General features: G+C 35.9%; 5 protein-coding genes across 5 annotated transcripts; 2 read left to right on the top strand and 3 right to left on the bottom strand.

The window, feature by feature from the left end:
* Positions 1 to 613: 613 nt before the first annotated feature.
* On the bottom strand, positions 614 to 2,295 carry LOC141813738 (uncharacterized). Its single transcript, XM_074701721.1, has one exon. It carries the CDS (start codon positions 2,293 to 2,295, stop codon positions 745 to 747), a length of 1,551 nt encoding a protein of 516 aa, XP_074557822.1. The 3' UTR covers positions 614 to 744.
* A 3,066-nt stretch (positions 2,296 to 5,361) lies between these two features.
* On the top strand, positions 5,362 to 8,011 carry LOC141813739 (uncharacterized). The gene is made up of 2 exons (XM_074701722.1): positions 5,362 to 6,087; positions 7,994 to 8,011. Exon 1 carries the CDS (start codon positions 5,386 to 5,388, stop codon positions 6,061 to 6,063), a length of 678 nt encoding a protein of 225 aa, XP_074557823.1. The 5' UTR covers positions 5,362 to 5,385; the 3' UTR covers positions 6,064 to 6,087; positions 7,994 to 8,011.
* LOC141813740 (LIM domain-containing protein WLIM1-like) lies at positions 7,844 to 9,007 on the bottom strand. The gene is made up of 5 exons (XM_074701723.1): positions 8,740 to 9,007; positions 8,566 to 8,662; positions 8,440 to 8,483; positions 8,285 to 8,368; positions 7,844 to 8,210 (listed from the first exon to the last, which is right to left on the bottom strand). Exons 1-5 carry the CDS (start codon positions 8,872 to 8,874, stop codon positions 7,965 to 7,967), a joined length of 606 nt encoding a protein of 201 aa, XP_074557824.1. The 5' UTR covers positions 8,875 to 9,007; the 3' UTR covers positions 7,844 to 7,964.
* A 404-nt stretch (positions 9,008 to 9,411) lies between these two features.
* On the top strand, positions 9,412 to 19,814 carry LOC141813741 (uncharacterized). Its single transcript, XM_074701724.1, has 16 exons — positions 9,412 to 9,708; positions 9,780 to 9,863; positions 11,803 to 11,943; positions 12,041 to 12,111; positions 12,556 to 12,649; positions 14,408 to 14,485; positions 15,503 to 15,569; positions 16,262 to 16,347; positions 16,469 to 16,519; positions 17,461 to 17,508; positions 17,983 to 18,103; positions 18,193 to 18,373; positions 18,894 to 19,031; positions 19,122 to 19,234; positions 19,312 to 19,383; positions 19,466 to 19,814. The coding sequence occupies exons 1-16, from the start codon at positions 9,502 to 9,504 to the stop codon at positions 19,564 to 19,566; spliced, it is 1,653 nt and encodes a 550-aa protein (XP_074557825.1). The 5' UTR covers positions 9,412 to 9,501; the 3' UTR covers positions 19,567 to 19,814.
* Positions 19,815 to 23,676: 3,862 nt separating this feature from the next.
* Positions 23,677 to 24,129, bottom strand: LOC141813590 (protein VACUOLELESS GAMETOPHYTES-like). The gene has a single exon (XM_074701552.1). The coding sequence runs from the start codon at positions 24,127 to 24,129 to the stop codon at positions 23,677 to 23,679; it is 453 nt and encodes a 150-aa protein (XP_074557653.1).
* Between the last annotated feature and the right edge of the window lie 3,647 nt (positions 24,130 to 27,776).

Here is a 27,776-nt window from a genome sequence, read left to right as displayed (position 1 = left end):
CTAACTATTCCCATTCTATTTCACCAAGGTTCCTCTCAGCCATATTCTGTCTCAACCTCATTTTAAGCTCCCTCTGCTGACCAAGCTCTACTCGGTGCCCTACTTGATGCTCAATTGACTCTGTTTTGATCAATTTCTCAATTTGCTAAGTAGACATTCACCAGAAGAACACATGCAATCATGTGATATGTAGTTAACTTATTCCCCCATTAATGCACATGATGGTGTTATATGATGCCGTATCGAAATGAAGGATATGACTTTTTTGCTATTGTGACAGTGATGAAATATTCTCCTTACATAAATGAGATATCTTCTCTGATAAAATCTTCACTCAGAAATATTCTCCTTAATTGAGATATGATCTATTTTCATTATTCTCTCATCTATATATCTCTTTTTATCTCATAGATGCAGGTACACATGCACACATACACCCACTAATAAACTTACTCTCATCTCCCTCTCCCCTCCCATGAAAGAACTGACTTGAACATCGAAGTGGTTGAGTAAGGACATCCCTAACTTCGTTCTCACCCTCTTCTCTCTTGTTGTACAAGGCCTGAGTCACACTCCCGCATCCTCCAACATTTTACTTCTTTGTTCTGTTCGTGGATACTACCTTGACCGTCCGCTTCCCCGCCAAGCGGCCAGCGACTCGTCCAGAAGACGATCTCAACGGGAACACCACCATTGAAAAAACTTGTTCTTCTGTCTCTCCATTTCTATGACACAATCCAAAATTTAGGGTATACAAACCAAATCCATGCACATCTTGAATCCAGCTTCAGGAACAAGCTTTGTCCCGACAAGAATCGACTGCAATTCAGTTGCCAGATGAGTCTTCCCGGACGCAGAAATCCCCTCGAGAACCTCAGCAAGCAATGCCTCATCAGGCGCCATTCGCCTCCCTGCCATTTCCTTCAACACTTGGACCGCACTTTCGAAATCATCGTTCTCGCAAAAGGTAGATATCAAGAGCCGGAACGTATCGCCGTCCGGTGCGAATCCACTCCGCTTCATGGCCTTGTAAAGCTCGAGCGCCCGCTCGGAGTTCTTCCTCCTGCATTGTCCAGCGATGAGAGCAGCATAGGTCATGCCATTGGGGACCAGATTCTTGCCACAGAGCTCCTTCACCAAACAAGCAGCCTTGTTCGTTTTCCCGACATTGCAGAGGCCCCTTATCAGAGCATTGTAGGTGACGATATCGACCTCGATCCCGTTGGTCACCATCTCCTCGTACAGCCTCGATCCCTTCTCGATATCATCGACTCCACTGTAACCATTGATCATGGTGTTGTAGGTGATCGTGTTCGGCTTCAACTGGGCAGCTTTCATCTCCTGGAAACATCTGTAAGCCTCGTGCAGTTTGCCTTCCTTGCAGAATCCATGAATGAGCGTGTTGTAAGTTACCTCAGTCGGCTGCAAGCCTTTGCCGATCATTGCGTTCTTCAGCTTCGAGGCGAGATCTGGGATCCCTTTTTTACAGTGAGCATCGATCAAGGTATTGAATGAGACGACGGTGGGACTGCACCCGATCGCTTCCATCTTCTCGAGTAGGCGGAGAGCTTGCTCCGGTTTCCCCAATTTGCAAAGGGCGGATATCACCATGTTTAGGGTATAGACGTTGGGCGAGATCCGACACCGCTGCATCTCCCGATGGAAGGCCACGGCGACATCAGCCCGGCCCCGAGCGAGCAGAGAGCTCAAGAAGGCGTTGCACGATTTGACCTTGGGGGCGAATCCGTAGTCCCGCATCAGCCGGAAGGTCTCGCTGGCCTTCCTGAGCTTCTTCTCGTGCGAGTAGGCCTTGAACATGGAGTCGAAGACGGCGGGCGACGAGTCGCAGACGCGGTAGGTGCGGAGCACGGCGTCGAAGAGCTCGGCGGTGGAGTTCTGGGTCCGAGGGACCAGGTTCTGCCGGAAGATCTGCTCCGCGACGGTGAAGCGGCGGGATTTGGTGAGGATGTGGAGCACGATGGCGTGGGTGTCGAGGGAGTGGGACGCGGGGGGGCCGCGGGTGAGGCTCCAGCGGTAGAACTGGAGGGAGAGGATGGGATCGTGGCGGAGGCGGAGGAGGATGTGGGTGGTGCGGAAGGGTGTGAGGGAAGGGGCTAGCGCGTTTAGGGCCGCCCAATCGCCATGAAGGAGGTGGCTGTGAGCGACGGCGATGAAGTCGTGGTCGCGGCCTCGGGAGTCGGGGATTGAATGGAAGGGGATGGGAACTGCCGCAGGGAAGGCGGCGGAGGCGGCGGCGGCGGCGGAGAGGCGGCGAACGGCGGCGAGGGATTTCATAGCAGCAAGTTTGATCGGAAGAGAAGGAATAAATTTATCAGTGTTTTGTTTATTTAGGGTGGAAAAAAAAATGAAAAGGCCGATATTTTGTTCATTTTCATCCTATATAAAAATACTTTTTAGTTAAAATTAACATTATATTATTCATTTTTATCCCATATTAATGAAAATAAATAAATTTTATTTATGTTTGTTCAATAATATTTATCCCATAAGTTTAAATATTAATATTTATAAATCAATTTTTTGTTAATTTAAATAAAATTTAATTATATATATATTTTAAATAATCCTAACCCTTTGTGTTATTATTGATAATTTTAGTCAAAACAAATTTAATTAAATTAATAAATCAATTCCTAACAATATAGCATAATTTATTAGCAAATAAATTATAATTCGAGAATGTGATTATCTTGACAGTATAAAATTTTCTACAATTTCAAAGATTAATAAATTTTTTTCATAATTATCTTTGAATTTAAAAATTAAATTAATTAAAATGTACTTTGAAACCTAAAACGGAATTAATTAATTTAATAAATTTTAATTTAAATATATTTATATAATTTAAAAAATAATAACTCATTTATATATTTTGAAAATAAAATTAATATATTATATTTATTAATTTATTAATTAATGAATTATATTTATTATTTTAATAAATTATTTTATTAAAATAAAATTAATAAATTATATTTATTAATTTAATAAATTATTTTATTAAAATAATTATTTTAATGAAATATATATAAATTTATTTTAAATTTTAAAAAATAAAATAAATAACTTATATTATTAATTTAATAAATTATTTTATTAAAAATATATTAATTTATTTTAAATTTAAAAATTGTAAATAAATTATATTTATTTTTTATATTATCTATTTACAAAAGAATATTAAAGTATTTACATATTGTTGTAATCTGATTAAGTATTTAATCTTTGTTGTAATGATGATGATTAATCAAACATAAAACACTATTAATCTCCAAATACTATACTTTGATTGTTTTAATATAAAGTTTACTTTAAATATATATTTTTAAAGTAAAAAATATAATAAACTACCCTTTTAATATTTTTTAAGATAGGTGTAATTTTGAACACCTTTTTTCTTTGTACCATATTTTTTTATCTTAATACTTATACTATTTTAAAATCATATTACGTAGCTTAAATAATCATATATTTTTAAAATTTTCCTTCCTTTTTAATAGTTAATTAGGTCTTTAGCTCGATTGTTAGTTAAACATTTGATTAATTTAAAGGTGCCCAAATTTCTATCCTTGCACATTTTTTATTTAATTGTATATAAATACGAATGGAAGAGCTTGGATTTCTTAAACCACAAGATTCTTGATGTTTTCATGAATATATTTTATTTAAAAATAATTTGATAAAAAATGTATTATAAGCTCAGTAGAACCATTAATAATCAAAGAAATGCCTCATTTGTTGAGAGAACATTCATTCTTCATCATAGCTTTGTATTGAATCTGAAAACAGATGCAATCTGTGGACTACCAAAAGATTAAAAACTGGAAATCGGCCAAACACTTAGTCACATTTGTCAGTTTTGCAACGGATTAGAACAAATAAATACAGAACAAAAAAAGGGTCTGGATTGGCACAAATCTGCACCAAGCTTCAGTTCATAGTAAAGAGTTGTGCAAGCAATGAAAGGGGAAGAAAAAAAAAGTTAAACAAGCAGCAAAATGACAGTGACAGAATTCAAGTCTTCGTGTAAAGAAGAAGACAAGGAATGAAATGCTGTAAAAACTAAGAAAAAATTAGAAGCTTGCAACAAAACCAAAGGATTTGCTAACCAAAAATGCAAGATAGAACCAAACATATCAAAAATCTGGAAGAAAAAGAACTGGGTGAGATCTGTTGGCACATAGCTCAGACGATGCAGATCATATCACGGACACTGGATCTCATATGTCCAGACATAAATAAGTAGCATCATTCATCATGGCTTAAAGAGTAAAAATAGCTCATGCACAAAGCCACGAACACCGTACGATTCATGCGAAAGCAATGACGAGAGATGGGGAGAGGCGGGATGAACGAAAAAATGGTGAAGATTCGCTGAGAAGCCTCGATGGCAAAGCTTATCGTCGCAGACATTCGAGGAGGCGCCGCCTGATCCTTTTTCCTTTTCCTTCATCGAGAGGGACAATTAGGTTTGGAGAGGGAAAGAATCCATGGAAGCGGAGGGAGGCAGAGGAACGCCGCAGAGGGCGTGAAGGGGAGGAATGGACCGGCGAAATATTTAAACCCTAAGAAGTTGAGGACCGCCACAGGCGATCTAGGGTTTGGAGAAGGAGATTAACGGGCCTACAACGGCCCAGTATTGAATGAGCCCAATATTCATCATATTTAAGATAATCTCCTAATGAGTCGTAAAGTAATCCTAATTTTTTTTATCATTATGTTTAATTTTTTTAATAATTATTTTTATTACTTTTAGTTAAAATTTTAATTAGTAAATAATAACTAAATTTATAATCCAATTATTTATTTATTTTGGTTAAAAAATTAGAGGTATCCGATAAATTAGACAATATATTATAAAAATCTTTTTTCATTTATTATAAAAATAATACATCATCCCGCACCAATATATTTTTATTTTTAAAACTATCCTTATTTTTTATATTATTATAATAATTATAAATATATAAGTATTACAATATTAATATTTTTATTTTTATTAATATTAATAATATTATATTATAGTAGTTATAATTTATAATTATTAAAATATGAATGCTTCATCTCTTATTACATACTAATTTTAATTTTAATTTTAATTAATATTATATTATAATAATTAAGAATTATAATTATAGATTATGATCATCCATACTAATAATAATTGTTAGGGTAGATTTTATAATTATCATAATAAAATTTTAAAATAAAAATATTTTTTTTAAAGTAAAATATATAAAATTTAAAGACCGGATGAAATATTATTTTAATAATAAATAAATTTTTAAAAAAAAACCCTCATCCTAATGAAAAGGACGCCCCACTTACTTTTTGACCAGAGAAACTCTGGAAGCAGACTCGATCATGGCAACCGCCAAAGTAAACGCCGCCGCGTCTTCCGCTACTCGGAAGAACTACGTGACCCTCAAGCAACTGCAGGAACGGCGCCTCAAGGAGCAGGGCGACGAGGAAGAGAGGCTTCGCAATCTCCATCTCGATCTCAACGCCAAGCGAGAAGAGGCGGCCCGATCCAGCAAGGATCAGCCTCCTCTTGTATCCCTCAGATGGGAGGTTGCGAAGCCGGTGTCGCCCTCGATCCCAGAGCTGGACGAGGCCAAGAGAACCGCCGATGATCCCGTTCCGGCCCCTCCCATCGGCGAACCTGCTGGCGGAGATCGTAAGCCAACTTGGAGGGAGAAGAAACAGGCGAAATCCGATTCGGAGAAGCTAACCGGAACCGAGTCGGCGCCCATCGAATCCGAGGAGGCGTCTTCGGAGGAGAAATCCATCGCGGTTACGACGGAGGGCGAGGGTCGAAATCGGTGGGGAGTGGGGCAGCCCAAGTCCGTCGGGGTTCCTGGAGGCCGAGGATCTGAGTGGCCACGGCGGATCGACCGGCAGAGATTCAACGGAAGCTATGGAGCCTTTGCCAGTGCGCCGAGGAGGAGTTGGATGCCGACGAGAGGAGGCGATGGCCAGCGGCGGCTGAGGAACGGCGCCGAGGCGGGTTCGGTGTGGGTCAGGAAGACGACAGGCTCTTAACTAGTTCCGGCGGAACATTCCAAGGTATCATTACTACCCGTTGCAAAACAATTCGAATTGACCTTTACAATATTTCCTCTTTTAACTTTAGTACTACCTACCACATCACATTGCCCGAAATGTGATATTCTACGCACCTGATCTTCAATAGAAAATTTCGAATGTTCTAGAGTATTTGAAACATCTGAAATAGAAATGATATTATTGCCCCCGGTCTCAGCTGGGATATAACTGAGTTGATTACGATGAAACAAACTTACGAGAAAAGAAGACAAAGATTCAAATTAGTCGACGAAGTCGAGTAATATTCTTCTCTGTCGTAATCAACTGTAATTTTTCTTCGATTTACTTCTTAAAGATGATCGTGAGACCAATCGTGTAAGATCGTTGTGATGGCGGATTCCATCTTTTACCTAAGATATTATTTATTTTTTATTTATAATTAAGATTTCTATAAAGATCAGACGCGTAGGATATTATAATCTTATATATATAATATAATATAATATAATTTTTTATTTTGATTATCATTAAAAAGTAGCTTTTTAAAAAACTATATATATTAAAAATTTATCATATTTTATTTGTTATTTTAAAAATATTTTTATTCCGATAATATTGTAGGAGTTTAAGTTAAAAGTCTTACTTTTAAGTTTTAACATAGACAAATCTTTAATAATATAGCTATCTCAATTAATTTTGATGTACGGCTGTGTATTATTAATAGTTTTGATAAACAATTTATGTTATAAAAGTTTTACTCAAAATCACTTTTTAATTGTAGTAGTTTTATAAAATCACTCTAATAGTATTTCATCAACTTTAATAAGTTGAAGTAATTTTGATAAATCAGAGCAGTTTTATTTAGTTTTAATTATTTTTAAAATATTTTTAATTTTGGGCATATTAGGTTAATTTTAGTTAAACTATTAATATTTGGATATCTTCTTTTTAAAATAAGACACCCTATTTCAAATAATAAAAATAAAAAATGTTTTTATTTAGTCTTACAAAAATTTTCTACTGACTAATAAGATAAATTTGAAAGGTCCAATAATAAATTTTTCAAGAAAGAAAATACTCTATAGTGTGTCATTAAATATCTTGTTGAGATTCAGTATTTAGATAAATCATTGAGTATTTTGTCGCTTTTCTTTTCTTTTTTTGCAAAAGATGGAATCCGCCTTACCTATGCCCCATACGATCTTGTCGCTCTTTAATATAATTTGTGGATGATCTTAAAGTAAATCATTGCTACTTTAACTTCATCCACTTTTTTTTTTTTTTTTTTGCAGAAGAAAAGTGGATGACCTTAAAGTAGCAATTATCATAATATAATTTGATGAACGATCTCCGAGATTATCCTAATCAATGTTTTACATCGAACCCAAAGTGTTCTTGGAGTTGAGTAACAGAGATTGTCTAACTTTGATCCAAACCAAGCTCATGTAAAATAATAATCAAAATAAATAAAATTTTATATAAAAATAATAATAAATCTCAGCTCATGTAAAATAATAATCTAAAATAGATAAAACTTTATACAAAATAATAGCCAAAGGGGCATTAAATGGGCACTTAATCAGCATGTGATCGAAGGTGAAGTGTTTTGCATGTTCAATGAACCCACTGTTTATCTGTCTACTGGTCACTTGAGCTTTTATTTTTGAAGTCGAATAGAAAGCAAGCAATTGGAAATATAAATCAAGTAGTCACTTTGTTGTAGCTTCTTCACCTTCCTTGACAAACAAACAAACAAGTCGAAGACAAGATCGTTCCACTTCATTTCAACACGAGTCCAAGATCAACAAAAATACACAGCAATTCAACACATTTCGAACAAAAACACTAAGCACACACCGGGCATCAAGCAGTGTCAGTCAGTCTTCGTAGGCCATCACCTACTCACCAGGTGTTTCTTCTGGTTTAGGTGCCTCTGACTCGCCGGCTGCTTCATCCGCACTCGAACTCTTCTCTCTGTCGGCCTCGAGTTGGCTCAGGTTCCCCTTCTCCTTGATCAGCTGAGTGTGGTGGTGCTTGCAGTAGAGCTTCCCGTCGTGGGCGATGTAGTTCGAAGGGCTGATGACGCATCCGCCATGGCAGCATTTGAAGCAGCTCTTGTGATATGCAGCTCCATTAACCTTAACCTTCAAGAACAATTCAGGTACACCAGCAATCAGTTATAGATCAACTACATCGAAAAATATATATATATGCATACCCTTTCAGTTGGATAAACAGTCTTTTCGCATCCAACACACTTCTCCTTTGTGCCGACGAAGGCACTCGACACTCTGCTGGCATTCTGCAGTATCATAATTGGTGTTATTGCATTGTCAGTAAAAACAGCAATTTGATTTGGACGAATTGCTCTACCTCAGTGTCGACAGGCTTTTCTGGTTTCACAACTTTCGGGATCCCTGAGGAATGCAAACGAGAGCAGTTTCAGGTTTCAGAAAAAGAAGAGTTTCTCGCGAGAAAATAGCAGAGAATGACGGTGACCTTCAAAGCTCTTATCCAGGCTGCCAGTGCTCTTGTAGAGCTGATCGAAATGGGGCTTGCAGTACAACACTCCTTCAAAGGAATTAAAGTTTCCCAACTGCAAAAACAAACAAAAAGAAAAAAATCAATAACAAGAACAGTAATCATTGAGAAAACGAACAAGATAAAATGGACCTTCAAGGTGCCATTGCAATGGTGGCAGCGGAAGCAGGCCTTGTGGTAGGCTCGCTTGTCGGCGACTAGCTTGTCGACCAAATACACCGTCTTGTCGCAGGCAGTGCACTTGGTGGTCGTCCCCTGGAACGCCATCGTCGTCTCTACCTTTGCTTACAGAATGCGGTGTTGTTTGGCCGCGAATGAGAGGGGAGGAGGAACGATTGAGGGGATGAAGAGGAGGGAGAGGGATAAAAGGAAGAGGCGAGAGGGAGAGAACTGCGGAGGAGCCAACGAATAAGGAGGAGGGAGGCCATGATCTTGGCGGATGGGAAGACAGGTAATATGAGCTAGAAAGAAAGGGAGAGGTCGGCAAACAACTGTCTCAGGTGACCATCACTTTATTACTATTATTAATTTAATTTAATTTAATTTTGGGACCATTTTAATTATTATTATTTTAATAAATAAAGTTGGAAAATAGAGTTTGAAGAGAGCAAAGCCATCAGTAAACAACTGTCATAGCTTTACAACTTGAGTATTTTTCACAAATTTCTTCTTTTTTCTGTTTGAAAAATATTTGGCTAGAATAAATTTTAATTTTCAAAATTGACGTCAGCATTGCGTCACCGGTTGCACATTATTTATATACTCACAGTCTCGAGTAGGTTCGGGAAACACTTTCACCGTCATCGTTGCGTTCTTTTTGGGCCTTCGCAGTAACTGCGAATCGCGACCGCCTTCCTCCGTTCGGCAGATTCCAAGCCCTAGCAATCCCTTGAAATGCCCGGATGCCGCCGATGGCTGCTCGGAATCGCCACCGTAGGGACCTCCCCGCTCCGCCTCGCGGTGGGGGTTACCGTCGCCGGCGCCGCCTGGGCGGCGAGTCCTCGGCCTATCGCTGCTGCCGATTCGCCTCTCTCGTCCACGGGCGACAAGTTCGGCTCCGTCATCAACGGCGTCATCAGATCCCCTCGCGCGATCTACACGGTGGGTATTAACCCCCGTCTTCCATTCTCGTTCTTGCGCTGGGTTCCGACCATTCGTCTTCGTCTCTCCAGATCGCCTTTATAGTGGTGGATTACAAGTATTCTTTACGTCATTTACTTCCCAATTCCAGCGATTACCGTAGGAAGCTGTCAGAGGTGCAATCTCTTGTTCATTGCTTTGGTAGCCGTCTGTGACCCGCAATATGTTCTGTTTCTAGTTTTAATTCATGTCTCAAGATATTAGTTGCTTAAAATTAGTGTTTCAATTTCGTTGTTAGCTGTTCATGTAACTATTGTTAAAACTTGAAGACCACCTACACGCATCCCATCAAGTGATGTTCATGAACCAATGTTGGAGAATATTGTAAGTTTAGCCGAAGTTAGATGTTGGGAATCTAACAACAGATGTTCATTACCATTTTATAAGCGATAGGAAAATCCACTCCAATGAGTGACAATTTTTTTACCAAGCATCTCAACTGTACATGTTGAAAAGAATCAAAGTTCATTCTTACTCAGCATCCTGCAAAGGGTCTCCAGAAATTAACAAAATAACTATGCATATAATCAATAGACCTAGGCATACTGTATAATGAATTAGGGATAAGGGGAGTAATAGAAGATAACTCTGAGCCTCACACACATGATGAATCACTGGAAATGACCATCATCATGTGATGATTACCTTACACTTCCAATGAAGAAGATGAGGATGCCTCCATTTTTTTCCCATTTACCTTGATTCCTCAAGGAAAATAAGAGTGTAGAAGAAATAAAATGGATACTTGTAGTCGTCTTGCTCACCTCAATTCACTAAAGGGTGCAGAATACTCATCAGCATCCCACGTGATGTGAATTTCACACAGTTTGAACTCAACTCTTAAGATACAGAGTTTTGTTCCTCCAATGTTTATTGTTTTCATCTTGTTTCATAATCAAACATCTTACAGAAGACAACTTTATTTGATCTAATCTGGCTGTGTCAAGGCCAACAACTCACTGTTATGTTACCCAAGGGCCAAGAGCCCTTAAAAAATGTTTGATGATTAAAACCTGGCAGTTGAAACATCTGTGTCATTTCTCATTGCTGTGCATGGCCCTGCTTAAGTGTCTGGCTTCATCACGCAAAGGGTGTGTGAAGACTCATAAGCAGCTCCACTTTGGTGTGGTGAAGACTCACTTTGGAAATGCTAAACTACCTGATAATTGGTGCAATCTTGCAGATGTTGGTGACATCAGGTCCTTCCTTGACTTTAATACCAGAAATCACATTGAAACTACTCCACAGAGGATTCATGCCTTACCGTCATGAGTTGGAAACACAGAATCTTGAGTTCTTGATGATGCTCAATAAATAGGATGTGAATCAGATAGTGTCCCAGCTCAATAAATAAGATTTGCCTCCAAATTAAACCAACTTACAACCCTTTTACATTCTGGATACAGGTTTGGGAAAATACAAGAAGATTAAAATAAAACCAAATAAAAGAAATACATAGTAAACTTATTGTTGATGCAGATTACCATCAACAGTTTTCTGCCTGTCCTATCTCAGTTCTTGAAAGGACTTAGCTTAAAAATGCCAGATATAGATAATGTTGAAAGACCATGCTTTGTGAGATCAATTTGGTGAACTAACTTTTTGGTTAAGGAAATACAACACATGCACTGTTGGCTTCTAGCAAGTGAGAAGTCCAGATTCCAGATACTCAACGATGTTGGTCTACAGATGTTGTATGGCTGTTTCTTCTAGTTTAGATGACGCCATTCATAATGGGAAGTTTGAAAAAGAGACTGCCTGGATGTTCTGCAGACCTGGAGAAGAATTTACATATTAAGTTGTTTTTTTCCCAAAGATTAACTGATTATCATTACTAGTTCAGGCAAGACCTTGCTTGATCAATAAGTCTTCAACGTCTCTTTACTTTTTTCTTGTACTTTTTTTCAAGTATTTGTATATCATTTGTTATGTAGCCCGCCCTTTTTTTACTTGTATTTGATACTTAAGTGTTATGATATCTGGCTCATTGCTAATGTACTCAAACATTAACAGAACAAAGCTAATCTCCATTCTGTTCTATTATGGCTTATCCAGGTTCATCTTCGCTCCGCTAAGAGGTTAAAAAAGTTGTGTGAAGCCAATAAAGGTTTCTATGTGAAAGCTGGTCAATTTGTTTCCTCCTTGAGACAAGTCCCCAAAGAATATACTTCAATCCTTTCATCTTTGCAAGATCAGGCTTTAATTTGTTCTATACCTTTTGCTTTCCTTTTTTGTACCACAAGAATGAATGAGTTGATTTATTGTGTTATGCCCTTTTAATGTGATATCTCAGGCAACTCCATACCACTTCAAAGATATTGAAGATGTAATAGCCAGAAACTTGGGAAAGGATTTATCAGAAATGTAGCTACATCCTCTGAGCAACTTCATTTTATTTCCAGATTGATTTTTGTAGATGTTCGAAAATGGGGGCATACATGATAGCATTTGGATAATCCTGTTATTTATTATATGAAACCTATTCTAAAACACTCTTGCTGTATTATTGCTGTTAATTTAGTTTTCTCTTTTCTATTTCAAAAAGTTTTTTGAAAGGATGATAATGAGTATTACAGTAGTTAGTAGTGATGGGGGCACATCAGGTAGCATTGTGATTCACCTGTTATTTAATATTCAAAGCCTACTCTAAAAAACTCTTGGTGATTACTAAGTTGCCTAGTTGAACTGATCTTCATCTTGTCAGGAGAATAGGTGTTAGCTAGATCCACTGGCATGGAAAATATATGTTGGTTCATTGCATGCCATATATGATGAAAATTTAATGTTTCAAACTTGTTTATCGGTCAGATTTCTGGCATTTGATGAACAGCCAATTGCTGCTGCATCAATTGCTCAAGTACACCATGGACTCCTGAAGAATTACCAAGAAGTTGCTGTAAAGGTTGGCATTGCTAAAATGATAGCTGAGATTCTCAGTTGTTAGTTACTCTTGAAATTTCTGTGTCACTTATTCATTTGAAAATATATCCTATCGTGCTTGATAGCTTGAATTATGGTGAGTAACATATTTCGCATCTATATCTCTTTTGATGCATAATAACATTGAACCATCACTAGACTTGATAGCTTCTGTAATTTAAATTCACTGCATGCTAATCAGTGATAGTGTCTGAACTTTTATGTTTCCATAGATTTTAATCCAATAGGTAATAGACAATGTAAAAGTTAATAGGGAAAAGGAAAATGGATTTCTTCCCCATGGTGGTCCTCTTTGCCTATGTTTAATTCAACATAAAATTACACTTCAATATGTAGTAGTTAAGTCCCTTTCAAACTTTAAAACATGTAGTAATTTGAAAGTACTATTGTGAAGCATGGCCTTGATAGAACAACTGAGTAATGTAAGATTAGGAAAAGAGTGGTTGTTACCGAATATATATCGTAAATACAATATAAGTACTTCTATGAAATATGACAGCATCTAAGACCATCTTGAGTAATTGTGACTAATTGTGCCACATGATTGGTGTGTATAGGATGGCCTAGTGGATAGTCATGGAGGGAGTAGCACATGTCTAATTTCCCAATATTGATATATATTTAGTTGAAAGAGAACTCAAATATATTGGAATAGAAGCTGTCCTGTCAAAATTTCGTTAGAAATTATTATGTTGACTTTGCATCCAATTTTAATGTAGTATGATTCATGAAAAGAAACTTGTTAGGTTTGCCTGGACATCTAATAATTACTTGAATAATTTGAGATGCAAACCAATTGGTTATCTCCATATATCTTGATATTTAGATGCATGGATGATACTTTTTTGAAACATTGGATCTGAGTCATTCCAGGTCAACCAAATTCTTGTCAAATATTTGAGTCTTCTAATTGTATGGTGATGATTCAATAAAGAAATATCATAATTAGCATATTAATGACAAATATAACAAAAACTATTCTTCTTGCTTTTGATTGGAATCTTTAAAATTCCATATAAGAAATTTAATCACAAATAAGATGAAAATAAAATAGCTTCCTTTACAGAATTGACATCCTGTTTTCCCTAGAAACTAAAGTACCTCTATTTTCTATTTTTCTTATCTCTTATTAACACCCCAAATTTATTTCCTTAAGGCCTTGCAAGAACATGATAATATTTATTTCATACGTTCATTAATGTTGTTAAGCAGTAGTCTGCTTATGCTTGGTTCCTTGACAAAGTTCTGTTTTTTTGTTGATATAGTTTTTAATTTTGATCAAGTATGGAGGCAGTTGCAGTACATCTGATTAAAAATTATTTGTTTGTTGCGATCTTTTATTTCTCATTATTCAAATCAGATTTCTTATGGTTATTTACCATGCTAAGATTTGGCAACTTGTGATTTCTTGTATTGCTATAAGCCTATAACAAAGTTGTTGCGGATGAGTTTTGTGCCATGCATCTATTAATTGTAAAAGTTCAAGTACTTTGGAGTTTGAACATTACAATCCTAAGGATTATTCATTATGCTGTTTGCTTACATTCAGAAAGTTGGGTTCTTTTATCTAGATTGTCTCCAATAAATGCTAATGGTCAAGTTTCCTTTCATTTATTTCTTGCTTTTTAGATTACTGTTGCATGAAGAAGAAAACTTATCTTCTAAAATTTACCTTATTTTATTAATCCTTCAGTATAAAAATTATAATCTTTGCATCTAGGTACAATACCCAGGTCTAGAGCAGCAGATGAAGATTGATATTACAACTATGGCTGTTCTGTCTAAGGCAGTTGCTTGGGTATGCAAAACATAATGTGAAAATCGTCTTTACTACCAACACATTTTGAAATTATGCACTGGAAAACCAATGATGAGAATGTAGCAAATGCTTTATTTATTATGCTGGTATTTCATTGGGAGTATTCTGAGCGAACTCCTCTCATGGCACTATCAGAATGCTTATTTGAGAGAAAAATTGGCTGGTTTGGTTGCTTCTAGCTACCTTGGGAACATTGGCAAAATAAAAAAAAAATTGCAAAAGGAAGATAACATGAAACAGCCCTGTTAGTTTCCATCAGCTTGTTCTTTTTTTATGTTTTATATAGCAGATGGTTGCTTTTCCAACTCACTGCTTACTCAAACTGAGGTGTGCAAATTTAGTGGGGATTTGTATATGTCATTGGAAGTGTTGATCCACCCCAGATCAAGGTCACCTTAGAACTTCTTTCCCAACCCACATTTTCTCTCCAGATTGATAGGCAATAACTCTACTACATATTACTATGTGCTGAGTCTCGCACAAGAAAAGATTTGAGATTTTCCCTATCTAAAGGTGTAGATGACCCTAACCATATAAGTTAATTGATAATAATACATACATCATTCTTCTTAACATTCAAAATTAGAAATACAACCATGTTTATGGCCCTTGCCTAAACTAGACTTGACAGTCAGATCCTAAGTTATTGTTGTTAAACTCCATCTCTACTATTTTACCCAACAATTAGTATCAGTAAGGATTAGCTATAAAGAAAATGTTTCAAAGGTTCAAAGTAAAGTGCTCTTCAGGATATTAGTGTTATTAGAGGATTTAGGTCTCCCATCACTAATCCCAGGCAACACTGATTTCCTAATTTGTTACCTTGAAAGATTGAATGGCAAGAAAGTTTGTGTTATCATAATGTTAGGAAGATGGCTGACTTTATTTTCTAATTCGAAATTTACTCTGCAAAGTATCTGCTCCATAGAACTCTATTCGTTTAATTGTTTGGATATTGTAGATTTCGACATTTGCTTGAAGAAATAATATCTACAGGTTTTCCCAGATTATCGGTTTGAAAGAATAATTGAAGAATTTGAAAGGGCAATGTTCTTGGAACTTGGTGAGTAGTCAAAAGTTCATTATGTTGTTTGTGCTGTCAAACTTGTCTTTCAAGTCATACAATATAGAAGTGGCACTGTTTGCTTCACTGACATGATGAGTTATATACTCTTGCACTTGTCATTTATCTCATTCCTGTTTCTATTTTAAGGAAAATTTTAATCCGTACACTTCACAATGTGCAGTTTTTGAATTGACTAATCATTATTTCTATATCTGATTATTTTCTTTTGGCAAATATGCATTTCATATGTCTACAGTTGCCATTAATCTGGAGTTTTGAAATTATTGGCTCTGAGCTCTCTGTGATGTAGTGTATTAATAGCTATAGATTTCCCCTTTCCAGTCTTCCAATGGGATGGTCTCCATTTTTGCACTTGTGAAATCTCAATGGTTGAAATATGAGTTTAGATTTGCAATTTTTTTAACATGTATTTGATAGTTTGTGACCTTCAGTATTGCATGACTAACACTCGTGGCTCTCTCAATAGTGGAAGAAAGTAAAATTGTCCAAGATTGTTTTGTTGGTTATTTTTTTCTGTTCTCTCATCAAATTTGAGGATAGCTCATAGGTTTGTATTCATTAAGAATAATCCATTAATTTCTTTAACTGGTTATCTGACTTGAGCAAAGACAACTGAAAGACCCTGTCATTGATCAAGTTTATCCTTGTTTACTATTTCATATCTACAGATTTTGTTCAAGAGGCAAAGAACTCCGAGAGAACAGCAAGAAATCTTAGGAACAATAAGGTTGTCAGAATACCTGGTGTATTTTGGGTATGTGGTTTGTCAACAGAATTTGTAGTTGTGTCAGCATACTAGATAAGGTTGAATGGGCTTTTTATGATGTCTTGGTTTGAGATGCCAGTGGAATTTGACTTTGGCTGACTTTTCTCAGGATTTAACAACAAGCCAAGTTTTGACAATGCAGTTTTGCAGTGGATACAAGGTATGTGACTTGTTTAACCTATCTGGAAATATTTTGGAAACTCTTCATATACTCAAACGCCCTAATGTCGTAGCTTTGAAGACCTTGCATTCTATGTACCTCATTTTCCTAAAGCCTTATAAGCTTGTCTCTTAAATACTTTAAACTTATTGATAAAACTATTATAGTAGTAACCCATAAATTGTTCTTGAACCTTTTTTAAATTATTCTGAGGAGTTATAATATCAGACAAATATTCCCAAATCAATAAACTCTGGAGTATTTTTGCCTGTTAAGATTCAATTAATAATTTTTCAAGGGTGGAATATAATGCTTGTGAGATTGCACATCTGTGTCTTTGGACTGGTTGCTTAGAGAAGATTTAGTTACACGGTTCACACATCACTGGTGATGCAGTTCCATTGTCCTTGTCGACTATTAAGTGTGATTTAGTTCTCTTTCTGATCCATCTTCTATGTGAAGCTGTATTACCTATGTTAGTTTCTGTTGTTTTCCTTCACTGTGCTCTTTTTCCCTTGGCTTTGTTGGGTACCATTACTCAGGTTAAAAGTAGGTGTTCACATCAATGCATAGAGGAGCCATGACTTGCACGCTTCTGGCTAAAGTGAAGATACATGGGTATCAGGCCAAAGTACAAACAAGGAGCTTAGAGTGATTATGCTTACATATAATAGTGCTCTGTTTTATTAATTCAGAAGACCTGCTACTGTACAAATAAGGCTTGTTTTATTTTCGTTCAGTGGGCCTTCTTGCTATGTTAGACCTGAGTCATTCTTTTCAAATTTGTGGAGAAATGTTAATTCATTGTGCACATAGTAAGAGATTAGCATAATGTCATCCAATCCATTTGCCATGACTGTGAAGGGGTTTTCTTTTGTATACGTTTGAATGTAGTTTTCTTCTGTGCAATAATTGACACTTTGCTGTCTCAACTGATATAGGTTGATGATGTCGAGTCCATGAGAAATTCCAAGATAAATACTCAAAAGGTACCTGCTTTGATTAAAATACTTTCTTCATTTGTCACCTCCATATAATTGTAACTGCTCAAAGAATGGTCAATTGCTCTCTTGCTTTTCAACATTTTAACAATGTCTCTTCTGAAAATGGTCAGTTGCTCTCTTGTTTATCAACATGTCAAGTGTTAGCCAATTATAACTTTCACTTTACTAGTTGAAAAACAAATTCAAACTTCTTGTCAAATTTGTGAATATGAAGGCTCTTTACACTTGTCTTCTTTGAAATTTTCTATGTTATGATTCATTAATCTCCTAATAACTTTTGGTCAAATCCATTGCTTAACATCAGTTGGGATCTCTTTTGGTTGTGAAATCAATAGATTTGATGGATCAAAGTTTGATACAAATTGGTGGATGCAAACAAAATGTATCTTGCTAGTTGATGCCTTGGTGGGACTATTTTAGTTTTATCTCATATGTATCAATTTGAGGTGTTTTTTTCAGGTTGCTCAATCTCTAATTGAAATCTTTGCTGAGATGATATTTATCCATGGTTTTGTGCATGGAGATCCACACCCTGGAAATATATTGGTTTCTCCCCAAGGTCATGGTGGCTATTCTATTGGTTAGGCTGCAATCTTCAGTTCCCTATTTGATTAACCATTATGCTACTGTGTGGAAATCTAGCATTGACTACTAATTTTGGAGATGCAGTGCTATTGGATCATGGGATCTATAGAGAATTAGATGAGCGGTTCCGATTGAACTACTGTGAGCTATGGAAAGCTTTGATTTGGTTGGATTCAAAGAAAATACAGCATTTGGGTGAAAAGTTTGGTGTTGGCAACTACTCGAAGTACTTTCCTGTCATCTTTACTGGAAGAACTATACAAAGGTGAGCTTTAATCTTCAAGTGTGTATCTGGGGTTGTCATTTTCATCCATGCAATAATGTCTTGTTGGAGTTGCGTTTGCAATATCTCCTAGCATGTTGCATATCTAGAAGATTTGGTGAAATATGATCTTACTATTTTGATTGTTCGATCAGCCTGATACTATAATAAATTCTAGATCTTATTTATGGCATGACTTTCAATTAGCCATAATATAAAACTAGCATTTTGAGAAGATAAATCAATAAAATGGTGATTTTATATAGCTATTTGTGATTAAGAATCCTGGTTCAGCTATGGGACTTTATTTTCTAATGCACCAGTTTAGTACCAATATTTGTTTGACAAGAACTAATAGTGTAGCTCATTTGATCTTTCTCAATGATGTTTCAAAGCATATCAATATGCTTCTTTAAATATAGGGTTGATTTTTTGGATGTTACGTCCAATAAAACTATCGATTATTCTTTCCTTTATAATGAATTATTCATGTTTAGTTGTTACTTGGTCATTTTGTTTTCAGCAAATCAGCTCTTGGAACACAATTGTCTAATGAAGAGAAAAAACTTTTGAAGCAAGAATTACATTCCTTGAGGATGGAAGATATTTCATCATTCATGGAATCTCTACCTTCTGATTTCTTCACCATTATCCGGACAGAGTATGAGCACATTAGATGACCTTTAAGATTTGAATTTAAGATTCGATGTTATTGGAGATCTTTAATAAAAAAACGCTCATGTCTTTTCAGTGGATTATTGCGGTCAATTATCAGCAAACTGGGAGCACCAAGACATGTGCGGCTTCTTGCATATGCCAAATGTGCTTTATATGGCCTTGAAACACGCCATGACCTTGACCATGGTAAACGTTCCTACTGTTGATATATCTACAAACATGCAGTTAAACAAACATTCTGAAGGGTTTCATCATTTATTTAGGGTTAACAATTACATCTGCACTCTCCAAAATCAAACCCAACGTGAGCTATCTTTGGTTGAGGATACTTCTTGGTAAGCTTCTTGTTTTCATGTTATAATTATCTAGATTTAACTTTAAACCGAAGAATCTGTTATATGTGCCTTCCATTTTCAGAATTCCTAGCATTGGTGTTTCAAATAGGAGAGGCAAGGCATTCACTTGCGATCAAGTGGAATAGGATGCTACAGAAAATGGTAAATTTCTTTATAAGATGATTTGTTGTACAAAAGAACTAACCACTTCATGGTACATAATGGTCTTTCCCAACTTCTGGGAACACATGCTATCTTCCGATTGCCATGGGAGAAATATTTATTTTGTCAAGTAACATAGCCATGATTAATAATTATTGATCCCCTCATTTAAATGCAAGCATGATCTTGTGTACCCTTAATCCCCATCTCCAGTTAAAATCTTTATCGAGCATCAGTGGTTTTATTTGTAGTTAGACTTAGCAAACATAGCGTGACTTTTTCTGACTATTTGTATTGTGATCTACGTCAATGTTTGTAATGGTTTTATCATCGTAAGTTTATATCTTCCCAAGTGTTCGATCTTCCGTATCTTTGTTATCTGGCATTGGTTATTGCTTTGAGCAAAGCTTTGAACTTGTGTTCATTGACGTTATTATTAAATTTGGTGTCAATTTCAACTCCCAATCAAGTATAGTAATTGTAGACAAGTTGATGTTTGGACAGAAGCAAAAGATACCGTTGCTCATTCCAAGTTTGACCAATTTGGTTTGATTTGTGTGTTGCACATATCACTTATTTGGTAGCCAAGAGCATGAATTTTCTGTTGTCGAAAAACAAACAAAAATGCTACCAAAATTACAAAGAAAATTGACGGTAATTTTGAATATTCGATCATTGTAAACGAAATTGATCCGGTGAAAAGGAAATAAAATCTTGTTTATTTTTTTACTTGAAATTGAATATTATCAACACTTTACCATGATTGTTCGGTAATTTTCTCAAATCACGTACTTGATTTTGTGTATTCTTCAAAATTTTATATCTCATTTTTGGATTGACTAAATCAAGAATTATTTTTCATTTTCTTTTTCATAATACCTCCTCTTTTAGTTAGTGTTCAAAGGAATTCCAAGCTATTTTATTTTTTTTCAAAAAAAATTAATCTCTTCCTTTGTTTCTGTCCAAGAGTAGTTACTGTTTTCGAATTATTATTTTTTCATATTATTGTTTGAAGATATGATAAATTTAGGGGCATTAAATGAGTATTTGAGGGCATGAATGTATTCAGAGGTATTACATAAGTACATATATTTTCATTTAAAATTGTTTCTAATTATCTAAGACAATCAACAATTCAAAACTGATTGATAGATATTTGCTATTCAAAAAATTAAAAATTTAATATCTTTAAAAAAATAAAAGTCTAAAAAATTTATTTATAGTGTCATAGTTAGTGAGTTGAAAAAAAAATATTATTCTCAATATAGTACCTTGTGATTGTGTTTAATGACATAAATGTAATAAGGAGATTAAGTTGAGTATATAAGAGTTTGTTTGGAGTGATTTGAATATCTCTAGGTCCATCAATCACTTTTGAGACAAAATCGACTTATAGATCTAGAACATTTTAAAAATTAAAAATTTAATTTGTCTATCATAGGAGAGTCTCCTATGAGCTCATTTGTGATGTCAGATAGAAAATATCATCGTCATGTAATTTACAATGAAACTCCGACATCATTTCTCAAGGCGAGAATGGATTTTCATTATAGTGTATCCTGATTATGTTTGACGACATAAGTATAATAAGAAGATTGAGCCGAGCATATATGAGTTTGTTTGGAGTGATTTGAATATCTTTAGATCAATCAATCATTTTTGCGATGAAATCAACTAGACCTAAGATATTTTAAAAATAAAAAATTTAATTTTATACGATATAGGGGAGTCTTATGAATTCATTTATGGTATTGAATAGTGAGTATTATCGTCTTACTATTTACAATGAGTTTTCGACATTATTTCTCAAGGTAGAAACGAGTTTAAAAAAAATTGAGTTCAATACAGTGTATTGCGATGGTGTTTGACGATATGAGTGTGATAAGGAAACTGAACCGAACATATAGGAGTTTGTTTGGAGTGATTTGGATATCTCTAAATTCATCTAGCCACTTTTGAAACTAAAATCAACTAATGGACCCAAAATTTAATATTCATGTTGTAGCAGCTACGAAACTGTAACTACTACAACTACTACAACATGAATATTAAATTCTAAATTTTTGAGAAATCATAACTTTTGACTTGGATTGAACCATGAGACACATAATATATTAAACAGAAGCTTGTTCAGAGATCTTTGATTTGATATATTATGCATCCTGAAGTTCAATCTAAGTCAAAAGCTATGATCTCTCAAAGTTATGTAATTATAGCAACTATAAAATTGTAGCTGCTACAACGTATGAATTTTAAATCCTAAATTTGATAAGTCATAATTTTTGAGTCAAGTTGAACGACAAGATGCATAATATCAAATTGAAATTCATTTAGAAATCTTCGATTTGATATATTATGCGTCTCATGATTCAACTCGAGTTAAAAGTTATGATCTCTTAAATTTTAAAATTTAACATTTATGTTGTAGCAGTTATGAAATCGTAGTTGTTACAACTGTATAGCAATTACAAAATTGTAATTGCTATAATATGAATGTTAAATCCAAACTTTGAGAGGTCATAACTTTTGACTCGAGTTGAATCATAGGGCGCTTAATACATCAAATCAAAGCTCGTTCAAAGATCTTTGATTTGATATATTATACATCCCATGATTCAGTCTAAGTCAAAATTATGATCTCTCAAAGTTACGCAATTATAGCGGTTACAATTTTGTAATTATTACAACGTGATTGTTAAATTCTAAACTTTAAGAAAATCATAACTTTTGACTCGAATTAAACCATGAAACACATAATATATCAAATTGAAGTCGTTCAACGATCTGGTCGTGTCCCATGACATGGATGTGTTCATCCTATCAAAATTAGAGGTGAAACGAAGCAACCACGGAGTCCACAACCTCCGACACACCCCTTGTGCCCCTTAGCATGACTATGTCCGAATCCACAACTTCTGACACGGCCCCTTGTGCCAACTAGCACAGCCGTGTCGCTTTTTGACCCGTGGCGACCCGATGACACAAAACAATAGACCAAACTTCAAATAGGCATAACTTTTGACTCGGGATAAATTACAAGATCCACAATCTATCAAATTGAAGATAATTCAAAAATCTACAAGTTTTGTTCAAAGTGGGACCCATAAAAACCTAATTTCAAGGCTCAAAAACTGACATTCAGAGTGAAATAGCAGACCTAAATTGTTGTGTTTGCTACCAAAACAACATTTTTAGGCCTTGAAATTAGGTTTTTACGGGTTTACTCTAAACAAAACTTGTAGCGCTTTGAATTACCTTGAATTTGATAGGTTGTGGGCATTGTAATTCACCTCGAGTCAAAAATTTTGCCTATTTGAAGTTGGTATATTGTTTCGTGTCAACAGGTTGCCACAAGTTAGAAAGCGACACGACCATGCTAGTTGGCAGGGGGCCGTGTCAAAAGCTGTGAGTTTATACACGGCCATGCCAGGGTAGGGGACGTGCAGGAGACTGTGAACTCCATAATTGCTTCATTTCACATCTAACTTCTACAGGATGAACACATCCCTAGCAAAGAGTCATGCCAGAGGTAGGAAGAGTTTTTTTTTCCCGGTGAACAATAAAAAGGAAGAGGCCATATTATGGAAAAGAGAATGTAAAGTGCAACTTTACAAATTTAAAAAAAAAAAAAAGTCCTAGTTATCATGCAACAGGTGCTGGGTCTAAACTAGTTACTTCAGGTTAAGTAAGAGACGTGAGTTTCTTTTCTACAAAAGATGAAATTACGAAGGTAAATCAACAAACTATAGTTAGTCACGATAGGAAAAGGATATTGTCTTGCCTTCATCGAGATTCAAACCTTTGTCCTCTTCTATAATTCTGCTCTATCGTAATCAACTCAATTATACCCCGAGAGCAAGAGACGTGAGTTTCAATTTATATAACAGCATTTAACCCTTATTGCTTCCGCCTATAGAAATCCTTTGTCAAATTAACATCGAATATGAGGATTAATTGTTTGGAACTTCAATCGGTGAAATTGTTTCTTGCAGTGTAAGGCACACAAACAAACACAACCCAAACAATTTTATTCTTAATTATGAACCATCATTCACTCTTGCACACAAAAAAAAAAACAATCATTATGAGCACTCATAATAATTATTTATACATTGCCTACCATACTAATCATCATCTTTCAATTGCATCGGCGATTAGGTCCAATCCAGGAAATCCTGCTATGTTAGCTGCTATATTTATAACCTTCAGCACTATTTTACCCACAGTTACCCAACTTCCTCCGTTTGGCCGAACCAAAGTGCACAACGGGTGGATGTCCACGCCGCAAGGCACGCATCGATAACACAAACCTATAGCGGTTTTACGGCAAACATCGCATCGACGTGGGTTATCCTGAGAGAGGACGTGCAGGGTGAGCAGATGGTCGGAGTGCATGGGGACGGAGATAGTGGAGGAGCAACGGGCACAGTGCTCGTGGAGATCGAAGTTACAGGCGTGGCACCGGAAGCGAACGCCATGTCCTACGACCTTGCACCCGTCGCACAAGAAGTTCCCCTCGATGTGCACATGCGCCAAGCGATGTTGGGGATGCAAATAGTGGCTTATCCCATCCTCATTCGCCATTCCCTCAGTTTCCCTGCTTCTTTGGGTGTCGCGATGCTCTTATGCTCAGTTTACTTGAAAGAGTGGGTGGTGGATGGATGAAACAAACCTAAGGATAGGATAAAGAGTGGGTGGTGGATGGATGAAACAAACCTAAGGATAGGATAAGGAAAAGAGATGGAAGGTGAATAAAATCCATCCTCATCCGTATCCCTGAAACCTTGTTTACCTTAACTAAGGAAAGAAAATAAAATTTATGTTTCTGGTCTAAAATACCCATCCCATCCGTGAACCTTCTTCCTCGTCGAAGCCATCCTCTTTTCTTCGCCGTCCTAATCGCCGGTGGCTCCTTCTCCTCCGCCTCAAAGGAGAGCTCTCTGTTCTTCACGAAACAACGAGCTCAGCTCTGTTCTTGACAGCAACAGCAAGAGTGGAGGATGGGCTCCTCTCCGGCGACAGCATGAGCAGCTCTCCAGCGACAGCAAGAGCAGTTCTCCAGCAACATCTCTCGTTCTCTGTTCTTCTTGCTGGCAGAGGAGATCAGTGTCAAGCAGAGGAGAAGGCTGCCGCGCAGGGGAGAAGGTTCTGCCGGTGGAGGTGGAGAAAGGTTCTTGTGCGAGGGAAAAGACTCTGCCGCGCAAGGGAGAAGGTTATGACCGGTGAACAAGGAAGGATGCCGGTCCTCACCCTCGCGCGAATGAGACGTGACAGCGGCACACCTCTGCTCCCGAGAAAGAAGAACAGTAGTAGGGCTTCGGCTTGCTCCTTGCTTCCTCAACGCGCGGACGACAACGAAGATCCGGCGGGAGGCCGTAGGTGTCGGCGAAGTCATGGCGGAGGAGGGGAAGAGAGCAGGAGGGAGGCTGCGCGATTGGAGAGAAAGATGGGAGAGAAATGTAATTTTATTTTCCATCCTCGCTTTCCGTCCAATTTTGGAGGGCTCATTTTTGGGAGAAAAATGATCCACAGATGGATTATATTTCTTTCCTCTACTAAGATTTTATAAAAGTAAACAGTAGATGCATGCATGTAAAGGAAAATTTTCCTCAGATTTACTTTCCGCACCTTCAAGTAAACTGGGCCTTAGTGCCCTTTTATAGGCATAACGATAACACGTTGACCGAATGGTTGTGATGATTTTAGGAGACAAATTCAAACTCATGCGTTACTTTACTTGCTGAAGAGAATAAGTGACGATGGTTTTTTTTTTCCAGCGTAAGATCTCCGACGTACACCGAATAATCTTTACGTGGACGTCTCATTAATCCAGTGGAACGACTATACCTCTGGGACATAATTGAGTTAGTTACGACGGAATAAATTTGTTGAAGTGGATAAAAATCGAATCTCGGTAAAGCCGAGGTAATGTCCTCCTCCGTCGTGGTCAACTATAACTTCTCGATTTACTTCGTCACAGATGATTGTGGGACTGACCATGTGGATCTGTTGGAGTGGTAGATTCTACCTTTTATTGCAAAGAAGTGTTTATGAGACCTTCAGGGCATGATTGAGTTGGTTAGTACGGGAAAGACTTGTTAAAAAGAAGTGTTCATGGGGCTTCCAGGGCTGCAGGGCATGATTAAGTTGGTTAATGCAGAGCAGAATTGCTGAAGTGGACAAGGGTCAAATTCCGACAAAGTCGAAACAATGCCCTCCTTCATAGTGGCTAATTGTAGCTTCCCGATTTACCTCTACATAGATGATTGTGGGGCTGACAGTATGAGATCGCTGGGATGATGGATTTTACCATTTGCTGAAGAGAAGTGTTCATGGGTGGCCCCCTAGCTAATTCGCTAGAAGTTCAATCACCACGAGCCTTCAAAAGTGTCCAGCGTAAGAATTAAATCCTTGCACCTAGGCTTATCTGGGAGTGTCAAAAATAAACCGGGCTTGCCAATCCGATTCAACAACTTAAAAAAAAAAAAGTCAAGTTAGAGGTGAGGGTTTTCGGATTCGGATCAGATTTAGACTAAGAGTTTTGGATTAGAGTAAATTCGGATCAATCCCATCAGATTTAGATTAAGAGTTTTGGATTAAAGTAAATTCGGATCAATCCAGATGGATCCGAATTTAAAATTTATGGAATTTTTTTTGAGAGGTTAAATTAAATTTTATTTTAAAATTAAGATATTTTATGTAATATTGGTATAATAATAATAAAGTATTAAAATAAAATGAAGATTTATTGAAAAAATAGTAAAAAAATATCTAAATTATTTGAGTTGATCGAATTATACCGATTCGAATTTAAAATTTAGAATTTCAAATTTTTAATAATATTTTATTTTAATTCCATTTCAATTTGAACTCCTCTAATTTATCCGAATTGATAAATTAGGAGGTAAATCGAGAAATTACAGTTGATCATGACGTAGGAAGGTGTTGCCTAACTTCGTCAAGATTCGAACTCTTGTCCTCTTCTACAATTCTACTGCGTCGTAACCAACTTAACTATGCCCCAGTGGCATCTATTCCATCTCTGCACAGTAGCTGAGGTGGCTTGTGATTTGGACTTATCAATTACATTAATCAAATTAAAGGTTAATTATGACCAATCATCTTCCAATCCACTCATTTATCTGAAATTAATGACCTCATAAATAATTTTGAAATTAAAAGTAAGACTTGGCTTTCATTGTTTTTAATTAAGTCAATTATCAACTAACTCATTTTATTATTAACACGCAATTATTAATCAAATGTGAGACAATTACTATAATTAATAAAAAAACAAAATAAAAATTCTCTTTATTGTACAATTGACGTAGTTTTTTATGTCTTTCTCTTTCGTCTCATATCCTCTCGTTGTATACTTTTTTAATAATACGTTCCTTGAAGACTTGACTTTCATTGTTTTCAATTAAGTCAATATCAACTAATCATTTTCTTATTAATATATTAAATTATTAATCAAAGTGAAACAATTTACTATAATAAAAATGATCACCTTGTTCATCAAATCTTATTTTATATCTCCCATTCACAAGAGCCGACATGATATAACATTGTTACTTTTATTTAAATGGATGTGAGAATTATAAAATGATATGTCTAATTGACTCGGGTTGAGTTTTTGGCTTTTGGCTTATATATTTTATTCAGATAAATGAACTCAAATAGAATATAAAAATTAAATTTATTTTCTATAGTAAAAGATGAAATCTGCTGCTCCAACGGCTCCACACGATCGACTCCATAATCATTTATGATGAAGTAAATCGGAAAACTGCAGTTGGCCACTATGAGAAAAGACATTGTCTCTATTTACTGAGATTCGATCCTTATCTATTGTAATAAGTCTGTTCTATAGTAACCGACTCAATCACTCCCTGAAGATAAAATATGTTCTAATTATATATATACTTGTTATTTAGATTTATTTTTAATAATATAGTGAAGGTTTATAAAGTCTATATCAAAATTTTATTTTAATAAATTGTATATAAAAAAAATAAGATATGGCAATATAAGTTATATTTAGTGCACTAATAATTTTGATCCCAATTTGAAATTATGTCTATTATCTTCTAGATAAACAAGGTAGATTAACTATAAGTGATTTATGTATTATTTTTGTTTAATTTATTAATAGGTATCTATTTTGCGTATTCATTTGTTCAATAGAGCAAAGTAAAATCAGATTAGATTTAGTAAATCTTCAATTACTA

The sequence above is a fragment of the Curcuma longa genome, chromosome 20, assembly GCF_044706935.1.
Source record: "Curcuma longa cultivar G26 ecotype Majalengka, Jawa Barat chromosome 20, ITB_CL_G26_1.1, whole genome shotgun sequence".
Classification (NCBI taxonomy): domain Eukaryota; kingdom Viridiplantae; phylum Streptophyta; class Magnoliopsida; order Zingiberales; family Zingiberaceae; genus Curcuma; species Curcuma longa.
Note: the sequence above shows the minus strand (reverse complement) of the source record. Positions and strands in the feature narration are given on the sequence as shown.